The sequence below is a fragment of the Chiloscyllium plagiosum genome, unplaced genomic scaffold, assembly GCF_037043375.1.
Source record: "Chiloscyllium plagiosum isolate Xiang-an unplaced genomic scaffold, Cpla_swu_hap1 HiC_scaffold_7, whole genome shotgun sequence".
Lineage (NCBI taxonomy): Eukaryota > Metazoa > Chordata > Chondrichthyes > Orectolobiformes > Hemiscylliidae > Chiloscyllium > Chiloscyllium plagiosum.
Window position 1 is genome coordinate 109,904,230 of NW_028270145.1, and position 21,173 is coordinate 109,925,402.

At 46.6% G+C, this 21,173-nt stretch overlaps 1 protein-coding gene across 1 annotated transcript in view; it reads left to right on the top strand.

Annotated features, from left to right (window-relative positions):
• The window catches only part of slc23a3 (solute carrier family 23 member 3), a 140,462-nt gene that overhangs the window by 39,133 nt on the left and 80,156 nt on the right, over positions 1–21,173 (top strand). The window contains exons 6-8 of the mRNA XM_087989351.1: positions 14,281–14,404; positions 15,839–15,986; positions 20,490–20,743. Of these exons, the coding sequence (XP_087845477.1) occupies positions 14,281–14,404; positions 15,839–15,986; positions 20,490–20,743 (526 nt within the window). The remainder of the gene's footprint in view (positions 1–14,280; positions 14,405–15,838; positions 15,987–20,489; positions 20,744–21,173) is intronic.

Below are 21,173 nucleotides of genomic sequence, written 5' to 3' on the forward strand. Positions count from 1 at the left end.
CACTATCCTATCTACCTGCGGCTCCACTTTCAAGGAGCTATGAACCTGCACTCCAAGGTCTCTTTGTTCAGCAACACTCCCTAGGACCTTACCATTAAGTGTATAAGTCCTGCTAAGATTTGCTTTCCCAAAATGCACCAACTCGCACTTATCTGAATTAAACACCATCTGCCACTTCTCAGCCCATTGGCCATCTGGTCCAGATCCTGTTGTAATCTGAGGTAATCCTCTTTGCTCCAATTTTGTTGTCATCTGCAAACTTACTAACTGTACCTCTTGTGCTTGCATCCAAATCATTTATATAAATGATGAAAATTAGAGGACCCAGCACCGATCCTTGTGGCACTCCACTGGTCACAGGCCTCCAGACTAAAAAACAACCCTCCACCACCACTCTCTGTCTTCTACCTTGGAGCCAGTTCTGTATGGAAATGGCTGGTTCTCCCTGTGTTCCATGAGATCTAACCTTGCTAACCAGCCTCCCATGCCAAACGCCTTACTGTAATCCATATAGATCACATCTACTGCTCTTCCCTCATCAATCCTGTTTGTTACTTCTTCAGAAAACTCAATCAAGTTTGTGAGACATGATTTCTCACACACAAAGCCATGTTGACTATCCCTAATCAGTCCTGCCTTTCCAAATACATGTACATCCTGTCCCTCAGGACTCCCTTCAACAACTTGCCCACCACCAAGGTCAGGCTCACTGGTCTATAGTTCCCTGGCCAGTTCCCGAGTTCACCACATTAGCCAACCACCAGTCTTCCGGCACCTCACCTGTGGCTATCAATAATACAAATATCTCAGCAAGAGGACCAGCAATCACTTCTCTAGCTTCCTACAGAGTTCGAGGGTACACCTGATCAGGTTATGGGGATTTATGCACTTTTATGTGCTTCAAGACATCCAGTACTTCCTCCTCTGTAATATGGACATTTTTCAAGATATCACCATCTATTTCCCTACAGTCTATATCTTCCATATCCTTTTCTATGGTAAATACTGATGCAAAATACTCGTTTAGTATCTCCCCCATTTTCTGCGGCTCAACACAAAGGCCGCCTTGCTGATCTTTGAGCTGCCCTATTCTCTCCCTAGTTACCCTTTTGTCCTTAATATATTTGTAAAAACCCTTTGGATTCTCCTTAATTCTATTTGCCAAAGCTATCTCATGTCCCCTTTTTGCCCTCCTGATTTCCCTCTTAGGGAAGAATGGCCTCCTCCTGCTCCTATCTCCTATGTTTCTATGCCCCATCAAAAAGTAAAACAGAATACTGGCCAGTGTCAAAAGGGCGATCTCAATGGCCCTTCCTTGTGCTGTACTACACTGGGGAATAGCACCTCAGACTCACTGCTCATGTCTCTGCAGTGGGGACTCACGGGCTCCAAGGTGAGAACACTGCCAGCTGGAGCCAGGCTGACTCTGATTCCCAAACAACTAAAAGATCAAAAGGGGAAATGTAGATCTAGCTGAGGGTACAGCCCCGAAATGTGCTTCTGTGGAATGTTCCAATCCCTCTGACAAACACTATAGGTCAATCTGTGGAGCACACTGACACCTGGTGGTAAAATGGTGAAGTGGCAGAGCTCGGCCATTCTGGAAAGGGATGGTTGCAAAAAACAGTCAGAAATCTGGAACGAAATCTCACTGGAAACATCCAGCAAGAGTCATAGAGTCATAGAGATGAACAGCTTGGAAACAGACCTTTTTGGTCCAATTTGTCCATGCTGACCAGGTATCCTGAATTAATCCAATCCCATTTGCCAGCTTTTGGCCTGTATCTCTCAAAACCCTTCCTATTCAGGTACCCATCTAGATGCCTCTTAAATGTTGCAATTGTACCAGCCTCCACCACTTCCTCTGGCAGCTCATTCCATACACGTACCACCCTCTGCATGAAAAAGCTGTCTGTTAGGTCCCTTTTAAATCTTTCCCCTTTTATCTTAAACTTACACTCTCTAGTTTTGGACTCCCCTTACCCCAGGGAAAAGACAAAAAGAACAAAGAACAAAGAAAATTTACAGCCCAGGAACAGGCCCTTTGGCCCTTCAAGTCTGAACCGATCCAAATGTACTGTCTAAACCTGTAGGTCAATTCCTAAGCAGCTGTATCCCTCTGCTCCCACCTACTCATGCATCTGTCCAGATGCATCTTAAATGAATCTACCATGCCTACCTCTACCACCTCTGCTGGCAACACGTTCCAGACGCCCACCACCCTCTGTGTGAAGTACTTGCCGCATGTATCCCCCTTAAACTTTCCACCTCTCACCTTGAAAGCGTAACCTCTCATTATTGAATCCTTCACTTTGCCTATGTACCCTATCCATGCCCCTCATGATTTTGTAAACCTCTATAAGGTCACCCCTCAGCCTCCAATGCTCCAGAGAAAACAGCCCCAGGCTGTTTAGCCTCTCCCTATAGCTCAAACCCTCCAACCCTGGCAACATCCTTGTAAATCTTTTCTGAACCCTTTCAAGTTTCACTACATTTTTCTGATCAAAAGGAGACCAGAATTGCACGCAATATTCCCAAAGTGATCTGACCAATGTCCTGTACAGCCGGGACATGACCTCCCAACTCCTTTACTCAATACTCTGACCAATAAAGGAAAGCATACCAAATGCGTTTTTCATTACCCTGTCTACCTGGGACTCCACTTCAAGAACTATGAACCTGTACTCCAAGGTCTCGTTTTTGAGCAACACTCTCCAGGACCTTACCATTAAGTGTACCAGTCCTGCCCTGATTTGCCTTTCTAAAATGCAGCACCTCGCATTTATCTAAATTAAAACTCCATCTGCCACTTCTCAGCCCATTAGCCCAACTGGTCAGGATCTTATTGTGCTCTGAGGTAACCTTCTTCGCTGTCCACTAAAAATCCGACTTTGGTGTCATCTATAAACTTACTAACTATCCCTCCTATGTTCACATGGGAGGTATAGTTTTTATATAAATGATGAAAAGTAGTGGACCCAGCAAGACAGAAAGAAAGCACAGCCAAGCTCATTTCCATGTTCCCATTTTCTCTGCAGCTTCTCCTATCAGCCCTTCCTTTGACAATGATTTTTTTTAGATTAGTTTAGATTAGATTCCCTACAGTGTGGAAACAGGCCCTTCGATCCAACAAGTCCGCACCGACCCTCCGAAGAGTAACTCACCCAGACCTACTTCCCTCTGACCAATGCTCCCAACACTATGGGCAATTTAGCCAATTCACCTGACCTGCACATCTTTGGGTTGTGGGAGGAAACTGGAGCACCCGGAGGAATCCCACACATACACGGGGAGTGTTTTTGGAGGCACTGGTTCTCCAGCTGAAGATTTGGACTGTGTGAACAATTAAGGTCACTGTTACAAAGAGTAGCAAAGATATCTGCCTGAATTCCTGGCCCTTTCCAACATCTCTAGAAATCACACCACTGGTACTCGTCTGCTGTCCACCAAGTGACCGATGCAGTTTAACTACATTGCACTGAAAGCTTTTCAAAAATTCAGCTATAGTAATTCATTGGTTAGAAAGTGCTCTGGGAGGTTCTGAGGACCAGAGGGTTGCTATATAATTGCAAATTGTAACATTCTTGTGCCAGATTTGCATTAACACGGCACTTTTCATGACCACCATACATCTCAACAAAGTGTTTTACAACCAACAAAGTGCCTCCGAACATGTTTAGCCACTGGAGACAATGCAGCAGCCATTTTGTGCACGGAAAGATCCCAGAAGCAGCGAGGTAATAATGACCCTACACGGGGGTACAGTCCCTGGGTTGTGAATGGGTTCTGCTCTTGAGTCCGTTTATAAGTTGGTTTCCACACTGTAATGTAATCTAATCTAATTTTAAAGATCTCTGAACCTGAACACCCCCACCCCCCCCCCATCCCGTACCAGACATCCATTATATTTAATTTCATGCCGTCTAGAAAGTACCCTGATCTATCCTTTATTGGTCTAATATGGATAATCTCACACTTGCTTACATTGAAATCCACTTGTCACAATTTTACCCATTCACTCAGTCCATCAGTGTCCCTTTGAAATTTAATGCAATCGTTCACAGTGACCACAATGCCGGATAACTCTGCGTCTTCACAAATTTGAATTAATGACTTGCCAAGCCATTATCCAAGTCGTTAATAAATAATTTAAATAATTGAGTCTCTAACACAGATCCTTGTGGCACACCACTGGTCACATCTTACCCATATCTAAAAATGTGTGTTACTGGAAAAGCACAGCCAGTCAGGCAGCATCCGAGGAACAGGACCATCCATGTTTCCAGCATAAGGTCTTCATCAGGAATTCTGATATTCCCGAAACATTGACTCTCCTGTTCCTTGGATGCTGCCTGACCGGCTGTGCTTTTCCAGCACCACCCTTTTTGATGCTGATCCCCAGCATCTGCAGCCCTCACTTTCTCCTACTTACCCATTACAGAGGAACATCGACTATCCGAAGGACACAGGTGGTGAGTATGTCATTCGGTTAATTGAATACCGGATAATCGATGCCGGATAACATAGTTAGCCACGCATCGGGACCTTGCAATCTTGTTCGGATAATCTGAAATTCAGTTAATCGAATGCCGGATAATCGAGGTTCCTGTCTGTCAACTTCTCCCGGCTATGTCAGTAATTTGCCCACAATTCTATGAGTTTCTATCGTCATTAACTGCCCCTTGTGTGCTGTAATATCTCTGTGGTTCTGACTGTATACTATAGTCCAGCTGAGATCTCACAAGTTCAAACATCACCTCGCTGCTGTTGTAATCTCTGCTCCTATTCATAAAAGTAATTTCTGGTGCCATCTACTGTACAGTGTGAGACCTGCATGATCAATTCCTGCTTGAGGTCTCATTGTTAAACCGTAGAACCCCTGCAGTGTGAAAATCACACAACACCAGGTTATAGTCCAACAGGTTTAATTGGAAGCACTAGCTTTTGGAGCACTGCTCCTTTGTCACCTGTTGGACTGTAACCTGGTGTTGTGTGATTTTTAATTTTGTACACCCCAGTCCAACACTGGCATCTCCAAATCATGACGTGTGGAAACAGGCCATTTGGCCCAACAAGTCCACACTAACCCTCCAAAGAATATCCCACCCAGATCCATTCCCCCTACCCTATTATTCTACTAATGAGCCTAATCTACACATCACTGAGCACAACAGGCAATTTAGCATGGCCAATTCACCTAACCTGCACATCTTTGGACTGTGAGAGGAAACCAGAGCACCTGGAGGAGACCCACACAGACACGGGGAAAATGTGCAAACTCCACAGAGACAGTCACCTGAGGCTGGAATCGAACCCGGGTCCCTGGCCTGTGAGGCAGCAGTGCTAACCACTGAGCCACACCGACTCTCTGAGTATTTTAACTTAGTGTCAATCTCTTGCCTTTTCCCCCAACTTGGGCATCGGTATTATTCAACTGGTACCAACCTCTATAAGCAGTCCATTCCAAAACCTAACTGCTCTTATTTTGTTAACTCATTCAATGGGATGACTCTGAGTTAGAACGCTCAGTTTCAGGTCCCACTTCGGAACCGAGTTCTGTTCTGAAGTGAATTGAGACAATTTGTGGCCCACTGAAGCACATTGATTTGCCCTTTGACGTTTTGGGACATTCTGAGATCATTAGAGGTGCTACAGAAATGCAAGCCTTTGGACTGAACGTTTTCCATGTGCTGCAGGTAGAGAAAACTGTTTCTACTTGTGGGAAAACAAGGCAGGATGAAAATAACTGGAATTCTGAGGGTCGCTCAACCTGAAACATTAATCTCTGATTTCTCCCCACGGGTGCTGCCTGAACTGCTGAGCTTTTCCAGCAATTTCTGATTTTGTTTCTGATTTCCAGCGTCCGCAGTACTTTCAGTTTTTGTGGTCCAGTGAATTTGAAGAGACTTTCCTTAAATTGAGTATGGTGAGAATGGAAACCGTCACTGCCACAGGAATAATCTAACAAATTGATTTGTTTAGTTCAAGACTTGAACTAGTCTAGCCAGTGGTAACGGGGTTGGGGGGTGGTGGAGGGGAGGTTGGAAATTTGTGGGCTGGGGACGAAGAGAGTAGGAAGGTGGTGATGTGGGGACATTAACACTCTCCCAGAGCTGTCTCTATGCTGTAGGTTGTGTGGTGAGGATAGGTTAGCTCAGCTGGCTGGAATACTTGCTGATGCCAAAAATATGGGCTCAATTCCAGCATCAGCTGAACTTACCATGCACACCTGGAGTCATACAGCACAGAAACAGACCCTTCGGTCCAACCAGTCCACCCCGACCATAATCCCAACCATAGTCCCACCTGCCTGCTCCTGGCCCATATCCCTGCAAACCTTTCCTTTCATGTACCTATCCAAATGTATTTTAAACATAACTGTACCCATATCCATTACTTCCTCCAGAAGTTCATTCCACACACGAACCACTATCTGTGTAAAAATAATTGTCCCTCATGTCATAGAGTCATAGAGATGTACAGCACGGAAACAGACCCTTCAGTCCAACCCGTCCATGCCGACCAGATATGCCAACCCAATCTAGTCCCACCTGCCAGCACTCAGCCCATATCCCTCCAAGCCCTTCCTATTCATATACCCATCCAAATGCCTCTTAAATGTTGCAATTGTACCAGCCTCCACCACTTCCTCTGGCAGCTCATTCCACACACGTACCACCCTCTGCGTGAAAAGGTTGCCCCTTAAGTCTCTTTTATATCTTTCCCCTCTCACCCTAAACCTATGCCCTCTAGTCCTGGACCTTTTGAAATCTTTCTCCTCTCACCTTAAAAATATGATCCCTTGTCTTGAAATCCCCCACCCTAGGGAAAAGACACCTGCTATTCAACTTATCTCTATCCCTCATGATTTTATAAATCTCTGTAAGGTCACTCCTCAACCAGTGAAAGAAGTCTCAGCCTATCCTGCCTCTCCTTATAGCTCAAATTCTCCAGTCCCTGGTAAATCATTTCTGAATTCTCTCCAGCTTAATAATATCCTTCCTAAAACAGGGTCATCAGAACTTGTGACATGATTGAGGGATGTACAATCATGAAAGGTAAAGATAGAGTGGATAGGAGGAACCTGTTTCCCTTGGCAGACAGTTCAATCACCAAGGGTCATTGATGCAAGCCAAGTGGCAAAGGATTGGAGGGGGCATGAGGAAACATATTTTCACACAGAGGGTGGTGAGTGCCTGGAGTTCACTGCCTGAGCTAGTGGTGAATGCAGAAACCCTTAACTCTTTTCAAAAGTTAAAATCACACCATACCAGGTTATAATCCAACAGGTTTATTGAAAGTACAAGCTTTCACAGCGCTTTTGGAAGCTACCTGGCGAAGGAGCAGTGCTCCGATAGTTAGTGCTTCCAAATAAACCTGTTGGACTATAACCTGGTGTCATGTGATTTTTAACTTTGCCCACCCCAGTCCAACACCGGCTCCTCCTCATCTTTTACAAAGCACCTGGATCTGCATCTTAAGTGTTGTAGGCAGCAGGGTCATGGGGTGTGGTGACTGTCAGGTTAAACTGCCACCAACACTCAACCTCACTCTAAAGGAGAGTGTGGCAACTGTGTGTGAGAAAACAGTTCACCTGACGCCAAATCACCTGCCAACAGTTCCTCTGATTTCCACTAGGTGGGGCATTTGCCTCATTTTTGTTAATGGTAAATGCCTGGACTCCCTTGATAGCTTTTAACCACAGAAAATTGAATTGAATTTATTGTCACGTGTACCGAGGCACAGTGCGAGCAATACAGGCAGATCACAGAGTCAAGTAGCATAAATAAGTAAATAATAGGTATAAACAGCGACAAAAACAAAAACACAGGTACAGGTGAATGTTAAGAGTTTGTGAGTCCATTCAGTATTCTAACAACAGTAGGGTAGAAACTGTTTTGAAACCAGCTGGTGGGCGTGTTCAGGCTTCTGTACCTTCTCCCGGGTGGTAGAGGTTGTAGAAAAACATTGCCAGGGTGGGATGGATCTTTGAGAATGCTGGCGGCCTTTCCTTGACAGCGGGCCTGGTAGATGGATTCTATCGATGGGAGGTTGGCCTTTGTGATTGTCTGGGCCGAGTTCACCACTCTCTGTAACTGTCCCCGATCTGGAACGGTACAGGTGCCATACCAGGTACTGATACACCCAGACAGAATGCTCTCGATGGCGCACCTATAAAAGTTGGCAAGGGTATTTGCCATTATGCCAAATTTCCTCAGCTGCCCGAGGAAGAAGAGACGTTGTTGGGCCTTTGTAACCAGTGTGTCCACATGAAGAGTCCAAAAGCCATTCAGCCCATCATCAATTTGCCAGATCATTTAATAACGCAATTAGCCCCTCTCATCTTTCTCCACAACCCTTCACTATTTTCTGTCATGAATATAAACCATTCCCTTTTGAAAGTTCTGATTATATCCTTTCCCTATTGCATGTTTTACACAAAGTACTCCAGATCACTGCTTTTAAAAAAGAAACCTTATCTCCCCACCCTGATTCTTTTGCCAAGCAAGTTCAACCTGTGCACTTCAGTAACTGAATCTCTGGCCAGTGAGAACAGTATCTGCTTTCACAGACCCAATGTTGTGTATGGTGCCACTGAGTCAGAGGCTGTTTATAACACAAGCTCCAGTGTAGGGTCTTCTAATGGCACCCTGCTCAGGGCAGTACCGAGGGACTGGCATTAGGTGCGTTAAGCGAAGGCCCTGTCTAAGCAGTCATAGTCACACCATAGCCTAACAGGTTTAGACAATGCAACACAGCAAGGAAGTTCATAGAATCATAGAATCCCTACAGTGTGGAAACAGGCCATTCAGTCCAACAAGTCCACACTGATCCTCTGAAGAGTATTCCACCCAGACCCATTCCCCTACCCTATTACTCTACATCTCCCATGACTAATGCACCTAACCTACACACCCCTGAACACTATGGACAATTTAGTATGGCCAGTCCACCTAACCTGCACATCTTTGGACTGTGGGAGGAAACCAGAGCACCCGAAGGAAACCCACACAGACACGGGGAGAATATGCAAACTCCGCACAGACAGTCACCTGAGGTTGGAATCGAACCTGGGTCCCTGGTGCTGTGAGGCAGCAGTGCTAACCACTGAGCCACCGTGCTTCCCAAAGACTAGGGAGCCTTGAATCAGGAGATACAGTCCAACCATTGGACTGAGATCAGGAGAAGTGTCTTCAACAAGCGAGTGGGGAGGCTGTGGAAGTCTCTGCAGCTGAGGCCAAAGCATTGGATGTTTTCATGAAGGGATTAGGTATAGTTTTGGGGGTAAAAGGATCAAAAGGTAAGGGGAGAAAGCAGGAACAGGGTTAGATGATCAGCCATGATCATATTGAAGGGGGGAGCAGGCTTGTAGGACCGAATGGCCTACTCCTGCTCCTATTTTCAATTAAACCATATTCTCCACCTGTCCTGCCACCTTCATTAGAGTTAACAGTATGGAAACAGGCCCTTCTGCCCACTAGATCTATGCCGACCAACAAGGACCTAACTACACTTGATCTGTAGTCTACCATGTCCCGGTGTTTTGTGTCCTTATCCAGATGTTTCTTAAATGTTGTGAGAGGACCTGTCTCTGCCACCCTCTCAGGCGGTGCATTCCATATTTCCTCTGGATGATAAAGCTTTTTCCTCAGATCCCCTTGTTCCTCGCCCCTTAAACGTATACTCTCTGGTCTTCGACACGTCAGCCATGGGGAAACAATTCTCACAATCTACCCTGTCTGTGCCTTCCATAATGTTGTACACCTCAATCAGATCCCTCTCAGCCTTCTCGGCTCCAGGGAAAACACGCCCAGTCTATCCACTCCCTCCTCATAACCAAATCTTTTCACCCCAGGCAACATCCTGGTGAATCTCCTCTGCACCCTCTCCAGTGCGATCACATCCCTCCAATAGTGTGGCGCCTGGAACTGCACACAGTATTCCATTTGTGGCCTAACTAATGTTTTATAAAGTTGTAACAAGACTTCCTTGCTCCTATATTCTCGGGGTAAAAGTGAGGACTGCAGATACTGGAGATCAGAGTCTAGCTTAGAGTAGTGCTGGAAAAGCACAGCATCCGAGGAGCAGGAAAATCGATATTTCGGGCAAAAGCCCTGTATTCTATGCCCCGCCTAATGAAGGCAAGAATCCCTGAAGACTCCTTCACCATCCTACCTATCGGTGCTGACACCTTCAGGGACCTATGGACTGGTACACCAAGATCTCTGTTCCTCAGTGCTCCCTAGGGACCTGCCCTTCATTGTGTATATACTTCCCTTATTATACTTCCCAAAACGCATCACCACTCACTTATCAGGATTAAATTCCATCTGCCATTGCTCTGCAATCAATATCAGCCTGAGACCATCCTCCTTACTATCAACACAATTTTCATATCATCTGACAACTTGTAAACTAAACCTTCACATTCACATCCAAGTCACTAATGTGCATAACAAACAGCAAGGCTTCCAGTACTGATCCATGTAGTCTACCCCTGGGTCACAGGCTTCCAATCACAAAAACAACTCTCCAGCATCATCCTTCCCCTCCTACCTGGAAGCTAATTTTGGATCCAGTTTGCCAACTTGCCTTGGTTCCTACGGACTGTTACCTTTTGGACCAGCTCTCCGTGTGGGATCTTGTCAAAGGCCTGACTGAAGTCCATGTAAACCACAGCAACTGCACATGATGCCCACACACACACCTAAATGCACATATACACCCACATTACACACCCACATGCACATACACACCCAGATTACACACCCACATGCATGTATACACCCACATTACACACCCACATGCACATACACACTCACATTACACACCCACATGCACACACACCCAGATTACACACCCACATGCATGTATACACCCACATTACACACCCACATGCACATACACACTCACATTACACACCCACATGCACATACACACCCAGATTACACACCCACATGCATGTATACACCCACATTACACATCCACATGCACATACACACTCACATTACACACCCACATGCATGTATACACCCACATTACACACTCACATGCACATAAAAGTAATAAAAGAATGACTAGGGTAGGAATAGGTCCAGTCAAGGATAGTAGTGGGAAGTTGCGTGTGGAGGTTGAAGAGATTGGCCAGACACTGAATGAATACTTTTCGTCAGTATTCACTCAGGAACAGGACATTGTTGCCGATGTGAATACTGAGTCACAATTAAGTAGAATGAATGGCTTTGAGGTATGTAGGGAAGAGGTGTTGGAGATTCTGGAAAGGGTGAAAATAGATAAGTCCCCTGAGCCTGATGGCATTTATCCTAGGATTCTCTGGGAAGCAAGGGAGGAGATTGCAGAGCCATTGGCCTTGATTTTTATGTCCTAGTTGTCTACAGGAGTAGTGCCAGAAGACTGGAGGATAGCAAATGTGGTTCCCTTGTTCAAGAAGGGGAGTAGGGATAACCCTAGTAACTATAGGCTGGTGAGTCTCACTTCTGTTGTGGGCAAAGTCTTAGAGAGAATTGTAAGGGATGGGATTTATGAACATCTGGATAGGAATAATGTGATCAAGGATAGTCCGCATGGTTTTGTGAAGGACAGGTCGTGCCTCACAAACCTTATTGAATTCTTTGAGAAGGTGACTAAGGAGGTAGACGAGGGTAAAGCAGTAGATGTGGTGTATATGGATTTTAGTAAGGCATTTGATAAGGTTCCCCATGGTAGGCTACTGCAAAAAATACGGAGGTATGGCATTGAGGGTGAGTTGGAGGTTTGGATTAGGAATTGGCTGGCTGGAAGAAGACAGAGGGTAGTAGTTGATGGTAAAGGTTCACCTTGGAGTGCAGTTACTAGCGGTGTTCCGCAAGGATCTGTTTTGGGACCATTGCTGTTTGTCATTTTTATAAATGATCTGGACGAGGGGCTAGAAGGTTGGGTGAGCAAGTTTGCGGATGATACGAAAGTCGGTGGAGTTGTTGACAGTGAGGAAGGATGTGTCAGGTTACAGCAGGATATAGATAAGTTGCAGTGCTGGGCAAAAAGGTGGCAAATGGAGTTCAATGTAGGTAAGTGTGAGGTGATTCACTTTGGTAAGAGTAACAAAAAGACGGGGTACTGGGCTAATGGTCGGATACTTGGTAGTGTGGATGAGCAGAGGGATCTTGGTGTCCATGTACACAGATTTCTGAAAGTTGCCACCCAGGTAAATAGTGTGGTGAAGAAGGCATATGGCGTACTGGCTTTTATCGGTAGAGGAATTGAGTTCCGGAGCCCTGAGGTCATGTTGCAGTTGTATAAGACTCTGGTGCGGCCGCATCTGGAGTATTGTGTGCAGTTTTGGTCGCCATACTATAGGAAGGATGTGGAGGCACTGGAACGGGTGCAGGGGAGGTTTACCAGGATGTTGCCTGGTATGGTAGGAAGATCGTATGAGGAAAGGCTGAGGCACTTGGGGCTGTTTTCATTGGAGAAAAGAAGGTTTAGGGGTGACTTGATAGATGTGTACAATATGATTAGGGGTTTAGATAGGGTTGACCATGAGAACCTTTTTCCACGTATGGAGTCAGCTATTACGAGGGGGCATAGCTTTAAATTAAGGGGTGGTAGGTATAGGACAGATGTTAGGGGTAGATTCTTTTCTCAGCGAGTTGTGAGTTCATGGAATGCCCTGCCAGTAGCAGTGGTGGACTCTCCCTCTTTATGGGCATTTAAACGGGCATTGGATAGGCATATGGAGGATAGTGGGCTCGTGTAGGTTAGGTGGGCTTGGATCGGCGCAACATCGAGGGCCAAAGGGCCTGTACTGCGCTGTATTTTTCTATGTTCTATGTTCTATGTTCTATACACACCCACATTACACACCCACATGCATGTACACACCCACATTACACACCCACATGCACATACACACCCACATTACACACTCACATGCACATATACTCCCACAATACACACCAACATGCACATATACACCCACAATACACACCCAAATGCACATACACACCCACATTACACACCCACATGCACATACACACCCACATTACACACTCACATGCACATATACACCCACAATACACACCCAAATGCACATATACACCCACACTACACACCAACATGCACATATACACCCACAATACACACCCACATGCACTTATACACTCACATTACATACCCACATGCACATACACACCCACATTACACACCCACATGCACATATACAGCCACATTACCCACCCACATGCATGTATACACCCACAATACACACCCACATACACATATACATTCACGTTACACACCCACATGCATGTATACACCCACATGCACATATACACCCACATTACACACCCACATGCACATATACACCCACATTAACACTCACGTGCATGTATACACCCACATGCACATATACACTCACATTACACACCCACATGCATGTATACGCCCACATTACATACCCACATGCACATATACACTCACATTATACACCCACATGCACATATACACCCACATTACACACCCACATGCATGCATACACCCACATTACACACCCACATACATGTATACACCCACATGCACATACACACCCACATTACACACCCACATGCACATATACATCAACATCAAACACCAACATGCACATATACACCCACATTACACACTCACATGCACATATACACTCACATCACACACCCACATGCACATATACACCCACATTACACACCCACATGCACGTATACACAATTACACACCCACATGCACATATACACCCACATTACACATCCACATGCACATACACACCCATTACACACTCACATGCACATATCCATCCATTACACACTCACATGTACATCTACACCCATCACACGCCCATGTGCACGTATACATCCACATCACACATCCACATGCACATATACACCCACATTACACACCCACATGCACATATACACTCACATCACACACCCACATGCACATATACACCCTCAACTCAGTCCTAAACCTGCTCCCCATTATTTTGAGGCTATGCCCCCGGGTTCTAGTACTCTAGCGTGAGCCCCCGTTCCCTGGGTCCCACATCTACCCCACAACCAAGGCTTTGAAAAGGTTCACTTGCTTATTGTCATGGTGCTGTTAATGGGATCTTGCTGTGTGGCTGCTGCATCCACTATGACACTAAAACTGCAAGATGGAACGATTTAGCCGATGAGGGACTTGCTGAAGCTCTCTGGTCTTCCTGTGTCCATAATGATGACATTTATGTCTTATACCTTTCCTCTTTAGGCTGGTCCTCCAGGTGATGCTCCTGTCCCAACATCTATGCAGCTGCCACATTCCCATTTGCAGGTGGAAGAGATCCAAAGGCTTTGTTGTCGAGACCTACTTCCCGCTTTTCAGGATATTTTCGGTATGGATTGTGGATTTCCCTTCCGGGGCCATGGGTTTTAAAGGGGAAGGGTGTCCCCAACTATTACCAGGTGTCATGACTTTTCCGTATGGGAACAGACCTTGGAGACTCAAATCCTCAAACCTACTCCGCCATTCAATGAGATGCACGCGCTCTCCTCTCTTCATTATTTTCGGGATACGGGCATCACTGGCAAAGACCAGTATTTGTTGCCCATCCCTAATTGCCCCTCATCTGAGTCACTTCCTTGGCCATTTCAGAAGGGCAGTTAACCCTTATTGAATGGTCGGAATGGGTCAGGTGGCAGAATGGCCTCCTACTAGCCTTGATTCTAATGTTCATCAGAATGGTTTGGTCTTCCCAGGGGGGTTTAGAGGGGAGTTGAGGAAAATTCTTTCTCCCAGAGGGTGACCGGGGCTCTGGAATGCTCTGCCTGGGAAAGTAGTTAAGGCAGAAAACCTCAGAACCTTTAAAAAGTACTTGGGTGAACACTTAAAGTGTCATAATATTCAAGGCTAAGGGCTTCATGCTGGTAGTAGATCACACTTGGTAGTACTGACTTGACAGGCCAAAGGGCCTGTCCTACACTGTGTGATTCCATGATTGAGTTGGTCTTTGAATCATCCTTGGCTTTTGTTCTCCTACTTTCCTTTCACTCGTTCATGGGATGTGGGTGTCACAGGCTGGGTCAGCATTGATTACCCATCCCTTATTGTGGAGAGGACAGCCAAGAGTTAACCAAATTGCTGGGGGACTGGAGTCACATGTAGGCCAGACCCAGTAAGGATGGCAGTTTCCTTCCCTGAAGGACATTAGTGAATCAGATAGGGCTATTCCCAGCAACAGTGTCATAGTCATCATTCGACTATTAATTCCAGATAGTTAGAAATGAAATTCAAATTTCACCATCTGCTTTCATGTATCATATAACCCTACAGTGGGGAAGCAGGCCATTCAGCCCATCAAATCCACACCCACCCTCCAAAGAGTATCCCACCCAAACTCACCTCTGTAAAATCGCATTTCCCATGGATAACCCACCTAGCCTGCACACTATGGGCAATTTCCCATGGCCAATCCGCCTAGCTGGTACCTCATTGGTCTGTAGGAGGAAATTGGAGCACCAGAGGAAACCCACGCAGACATGGGGAGAATGTGCAAACTCCACACAGACAGTCACCTGAGGCTGGAATCGAACCCAGGTCACTGGCGCTGCGTGGCAGCAGTGCTAACCACTGATATTGATAATGCCACAAGGTCATCACATCCCAATGCCAGGAGACTTTTGGGGCACAAGAGTGATCGCGCGATATGGGGACTCAGCAGGAGGGGGCTAATGCATAGCATTGGCCATGATCTTATTAAACAAGACATACATGACCTCCTCCTGCTCCTGTTTCTGATGTGACTAAAGTCTTGCTTCTAATCCCCAAGCTCCTGCTGCCTATCTTAATCCTATGGACTTTGTGTGGGATCCTCCAGGAAGGAAATATCCTGAATCCCTACCCACCGGGAGGCTCTCGAGGGATTCTTCAAAGCAATGGCACAGGCCTGGTGCCCTGGTTCAATGTGCCAATCCCAGGTAAACAAAACAACCAATTGATAAAAGGGAAAGAACTGTGGATTCTCCAAATCAGAAACAAAAACAGAAGTTGCTGGAAAAGCTCAGCAGGTCTGGCAGCATCCATGGAGAGAAATCAGAGTTAACGTTCCGGGTCCGGTGACCCTTCCTCAGAACTGATGCTAGCGAGGAAAACATTGATTTTATACAGATGATAGGGTGAGGGGGGAGGATGGGTGGTGGGTGCAGGGATAAGGAGTAGACAATGGGTGGAGGTAGAGCCCAAAGAGAGAGAGAGAATAACACCGAGGGTGACTTATAGAGGTTGATAAAAGAAGGGCTTATGCCCGAAACGTCAATTCTCCTGTTCCTTGGATGCTGCCGGACCTGCTGCGCTTTTCCAGCAACACATTTTCAGAATGGATAACAGTCAGCCTAAGAGGGTGAGTAGCTGTTAGTGGGGACAGTTAGTGGCTAACAATGGGTTATATATAATTAGCAGACCATGTGATAACAAGGCCTGGTGTGTGGGGATAGGGGTGAGGACGTGGGAGAAGGTGTCTTAAGCCTTAAACAAACTTCAAACCGCATCGGGTCAGGCAGGGGAGGTGTGGGTTGGGGGTGGGGGGTGTCCTTTCTGCTATCTCCACTAGATTGACAAAACGTCATTCTCCAGGAAGGAAAGACAGTATAACTGAAGAGGTGGTGGCCGAGTGATCTATTAATCCAGAGATCCAGGTAATGTTCTGGTGGACCTGGGTTCAAATGCCATGACAGGAGATAGTGGAATTTGAGTTCAAACTCTGGAATAAAATGTCTAACAACCATGAATCCATTCCCAATTGTTGGGGGTTGGGAACCCATCTGGTTCACTAATGTCCTTTCAGAAAGGAAACTGCCTGGTCTTAGCTACATGTGACTGCAGACCCACAGCAATGTGGTTGACTCTTAACTGCCCTCTGGGCAATTAAGGATGGGCAATAAATGCGGGCCAAGCCAGTGATGCCCTCACCCTGTGAATGAATGAAATAAATGGTTTCTCTGTAGCTGTAACACTATATCCTGCACTCTGTTCTGTTACCCTGATGTAAGGTATGATTTGTTTAGTTAGTATGCAAACCAGTACTTTTCACTATGTCTTGGTAGGCGACAATAATAAATCAAATCATCAAAAAAAATCATCCACAAATATCTACTCCCTCTACCATCGACACTCAGTAGCAGCAATGTGTACTATCTACAAGATGTGTTGCAGAAATTCAGCAAAGATCTTTCAAACCCAGGACCACTTCCACGTAGAAGGACAAGGGCAGCAGATACATAGGAACACCACCCTCTTGCCAGTTCCTTTCCAAGCCACTCACCATTCTGACTTGGAAATATATCACCGTTCCTTCACTGTCGCTGGGTCAAAATCCTGGAATTCCCTCCCCAAGGGCATTGGGGGTCAACCCAAAGCACATGGACTGCAGCGGTTCAAGAAGGCAGCTCACCCCCACCTTCTCAAGGGGCAACTAGGGAGAGGTAATTAATGCTGGGCCCAGCCAGTGACACCCACATCCCCTGTACAAAATAAAGAAAAAAATTTAGATTTCCAACAGGTTCACCAGTTGTTTTATCTTAGTATCACAGCACATGAAATCTTTCCACATACACTGGGGCATTTTTTTGGAAGGACACTGCAATCTTAATTTGGTCCCCACAAGAGTTTTTTCACTGCATCTTGATCTGCACTGGAGACAGGAGAAAGTGAGAACTGCAGATGCTGGAGATCAGAGTCGAGATTGTGGTGCTGGCAAAGCACAGCAAGTCAGGCAGCTTCCGAGGAACAGGAGAATCGACGTTTCAGGCAAAAGCCCTTCATCAGGAATGAGGCTCATTCCTGATGATGGGCTTTTGCCCAAAACGCCGATTCTCCTGCTCCTCAGATGCTGCTTGACCTGCTGTGCTTTTCCAGCACCGCACTCTTGACTCTGCACTGGAGACACATCGACAGGGCCCTGATGTGGTCCAAACGTAGATTTCACTCGTGTCAGTTTCTGAATTCCATGCAGTGTGACCCCTGAACGACGAATGCGGATGGGATACTCTGTGTGTGAACCAAACAAACTGATATTCAGTTTTGGATCAGAGTGGTGCTGGAAAAGCACAGCAGGTCAGGCAGCATCCAAGGAGCAGGAAAATCAACGTTTCAGGCAAAAGCCCTTCATCTGGAATAGAGGCAGGGAGCCTGCAGGGTGGAGAGATAAATGAGGGGAGGGTGGGGGTGGGGAGAAAATAGCATAGAGTACAATAGGTGAGTGGGGGAGGGGATGGAGGTGATAGGTCAGGGAGGAGGTTGGAGTGGATAGGTGGAAAAGAAGATAGGAGTCATGGAGACAGTGCTGAGCTGGAAGGTTGGAACTGGGGTGAGATGGGGGGAGAGGAAATGAGGAAAGTGGTGAAATTCACATTGATGTTGATTTCTGTGGAGGGGGTTCTCCCGCCAGCAGAACTCGATTGTGATCATGTTGGAATATCACGTCATCGAATTTCCTTCTGCCTTCCCACTCAGGGAGTGCTGCTCGGTCAGGGTTGCAGTCTCTCAGATCGGAGCCACTTGGGTGAACATGGAAAGTCCCATGTTTCTGTTTGACGAAGGCCTGAGTAGAGGGGTGGGGGGGTGGGGGGGGGAAGGTCTCCTCATTGTCTGTGGGACATTAGCTATGCATGAGGCATACCCTAAACAAACAAAGTCAGATTGACTGGTCATTGTCACCTCTGGGACACCTGGACCAACCAGCCCAACCACCCCGTGGCTCAACACTTCAACTCCCCCTCCCACTCCACCAAGGACATGCAGGTCCTTGGACTCCTCCATCGCCAGACCATAGCAACACGACACTTGGAGGAAGAGCGCCTCATCTTCCGCCTAGGAACCCTCCAACCACAAGGGATGAACTCAGATTTCTCCAGTTTCCTCATTTCCTCTCCCCCCACCTTGTCTCAGTCAAATCCCTCGAACTCAGCACCGCCTTCCTAACCTGCAATCTTCTTCCTGACCTCTCCACCCCCACCCCCATTCCGGCCTATCACCCTCACCTTGACCTCTGTCCACTTCCATTTCCAACGCCCCTCCCCCAAGTCCCTCCTCCCTACCTTTTATCTTAGCCTGCTGGACACACTTTCCTCATTCCTGAAGAAGGGCTTATGCCCGAAACGTCGATTCTCCTGTTCCTTGGATGCTGCCTGACCTGCTGCGCTTTTCCAGCAACACATTTTCAGCTCTGATCTCCAGCATCTGCAGTCCTCACTTTCTCCTGATCATTGTCATAGACAGGATTTGGTATAAACAGCACTCTGCATGTCAGAAGAATGTGAAAAGACAAGAATTTGGAGCAGGAGTAGACCATCAGCCCTTTGAGCCTGCTCCACCATTCAATAGAGATTAAAAAAAAACACTGCAGATACTGGAATCCAAGATAGACAGACAGGAGGCTGGAAGAACACAGCATCAGGAGGTGGAGAAGTCAATGTTTCTGGTCTATTATACTTCTGCATCTCCTGATACAGCCTGGCTTGCTGTGTTCTTCCAGCCTCCTGTCTGTCCATTCTTCAATAAGCTCACCTCAGCTTCAAATCACTTTGCCGCTTGTCCTCTGTAACCCTTTAACTCAGTACTAACGTAAAGAAATCTATCTGGATCTAAATTACCATGGGGAGAAAGTGAGGTCTGCAGGTGCTGGAGATCAGAGCTGAAAATGTGTTGCTGGAAAAGCGCAGCAGGTCAGGCAGCATCCAGGGAACAGGAGAATCGACATTTCGGGCATAAGCCCTTCTTCAAGCCATTCCTGAAGAAGGACTTATGCCCGAAACGTCAATTCTCCTGTTCCCTGGATGCTGCCTGACCTGCTGCGCTTTTCCAGCAACACATTTTCAGCTCTAAATTACCGTGTCCCTGTGTCTCCTACACTATAAGGTAGAGGTTTAGATGGATAGGGGCCAAATGCAGGCAAATGGGACGAGTTCAGTTTAGGAAGCATTGTAGTGATTGTAATGGGGTCAGCCAGGGGGACCTCATAGCACATGAGTTCCCTGATTGGAGTTGTTAACCCACTCAATCAGGGAGCCCTCGCTGACAGATATAAACAGGTAAAAAAGAAAAAAAAGAAAAAAATAAATAAACAGGAGGGTTAGAGGTTCTGTTGTCTCTCAGAGCTGGCTCTGAGGGAGCTGGATCAGTGTCACGTACATGTAAATAAAGGGTGACTTGGTGATGGGATAGCGGCCTTTATTACTTCAACCTAATTAGTTTGGATGAGTCGGGCCAAAGTATCTGTTTTTGCGGTGTGTGACTCCATGGTTCCTTAAGAGGTATAATTTCTCCTCATCTCTCTCTTTTAAATCTGCTAGCCCTTATCCTGATCTCTGGTAACAGTGGCCACACCTCTAAGAAAGCCCTTTATTGGCTGTGGAGCAGATTAGGAGCTCTTGCCATTGTGAAAGCTGTTTTCAGGAAATGTTGACTTTCCGATTTTTCACCAGGCGAGTGGGGTGCCCCTACGATCAACGTCCGGTCAACCTACACCGGAGTCATCATGGCGCTGGGCACCAGTATCGGTTCGCTGGGGTGCTACGTGATGTGTGCGAAGGTAATGGGCTGTCTGCACCCCCCTCGAGATGCTGTTAACCGGGGGATTTTCCTGGAGGGACTGGGAAGCTGCGTTGGCGCATTCTTGGGAGGGATCACCGCAACGTCTTCCAGTGTGGCCAACGTCGGAGCGTTGGCACTCACCCAGGTAAGAGGGATGGCTGCATTTCTCTGTGAGACTGTAACCGTTGCCCCTCACGCACTACCCCACCCCTAAAGCCCTGTCATACTGCACAGGATTGACCCATCAATCCATTGAGTATGTGCTGATCCATTCACGCTAAACCCACTTTCCCAATGCTGGGATCGTGGGGGTAGGGTGGGGGATGTCCAGAATCGGGAATCACAGTCTAAGGTTATGGGGCAAATAGGTTGGGATGGAAATGAGGAGAAATTTCTTCACTCAGGGAGCGGTGAGTCTTTCGAGTTCGCTGTCTCCAAAATAGATGTATGATTTCAAGAAGGAGCTGGGGATAGTACTTGGGGCTAAAAGGATCAAAGGGTAGGGTGGAAAAGCAGGAATGGGGTTGTGATTGCACTGGAGGGGGGTCAGAGGAAATTCACCGCAATGTTACCTG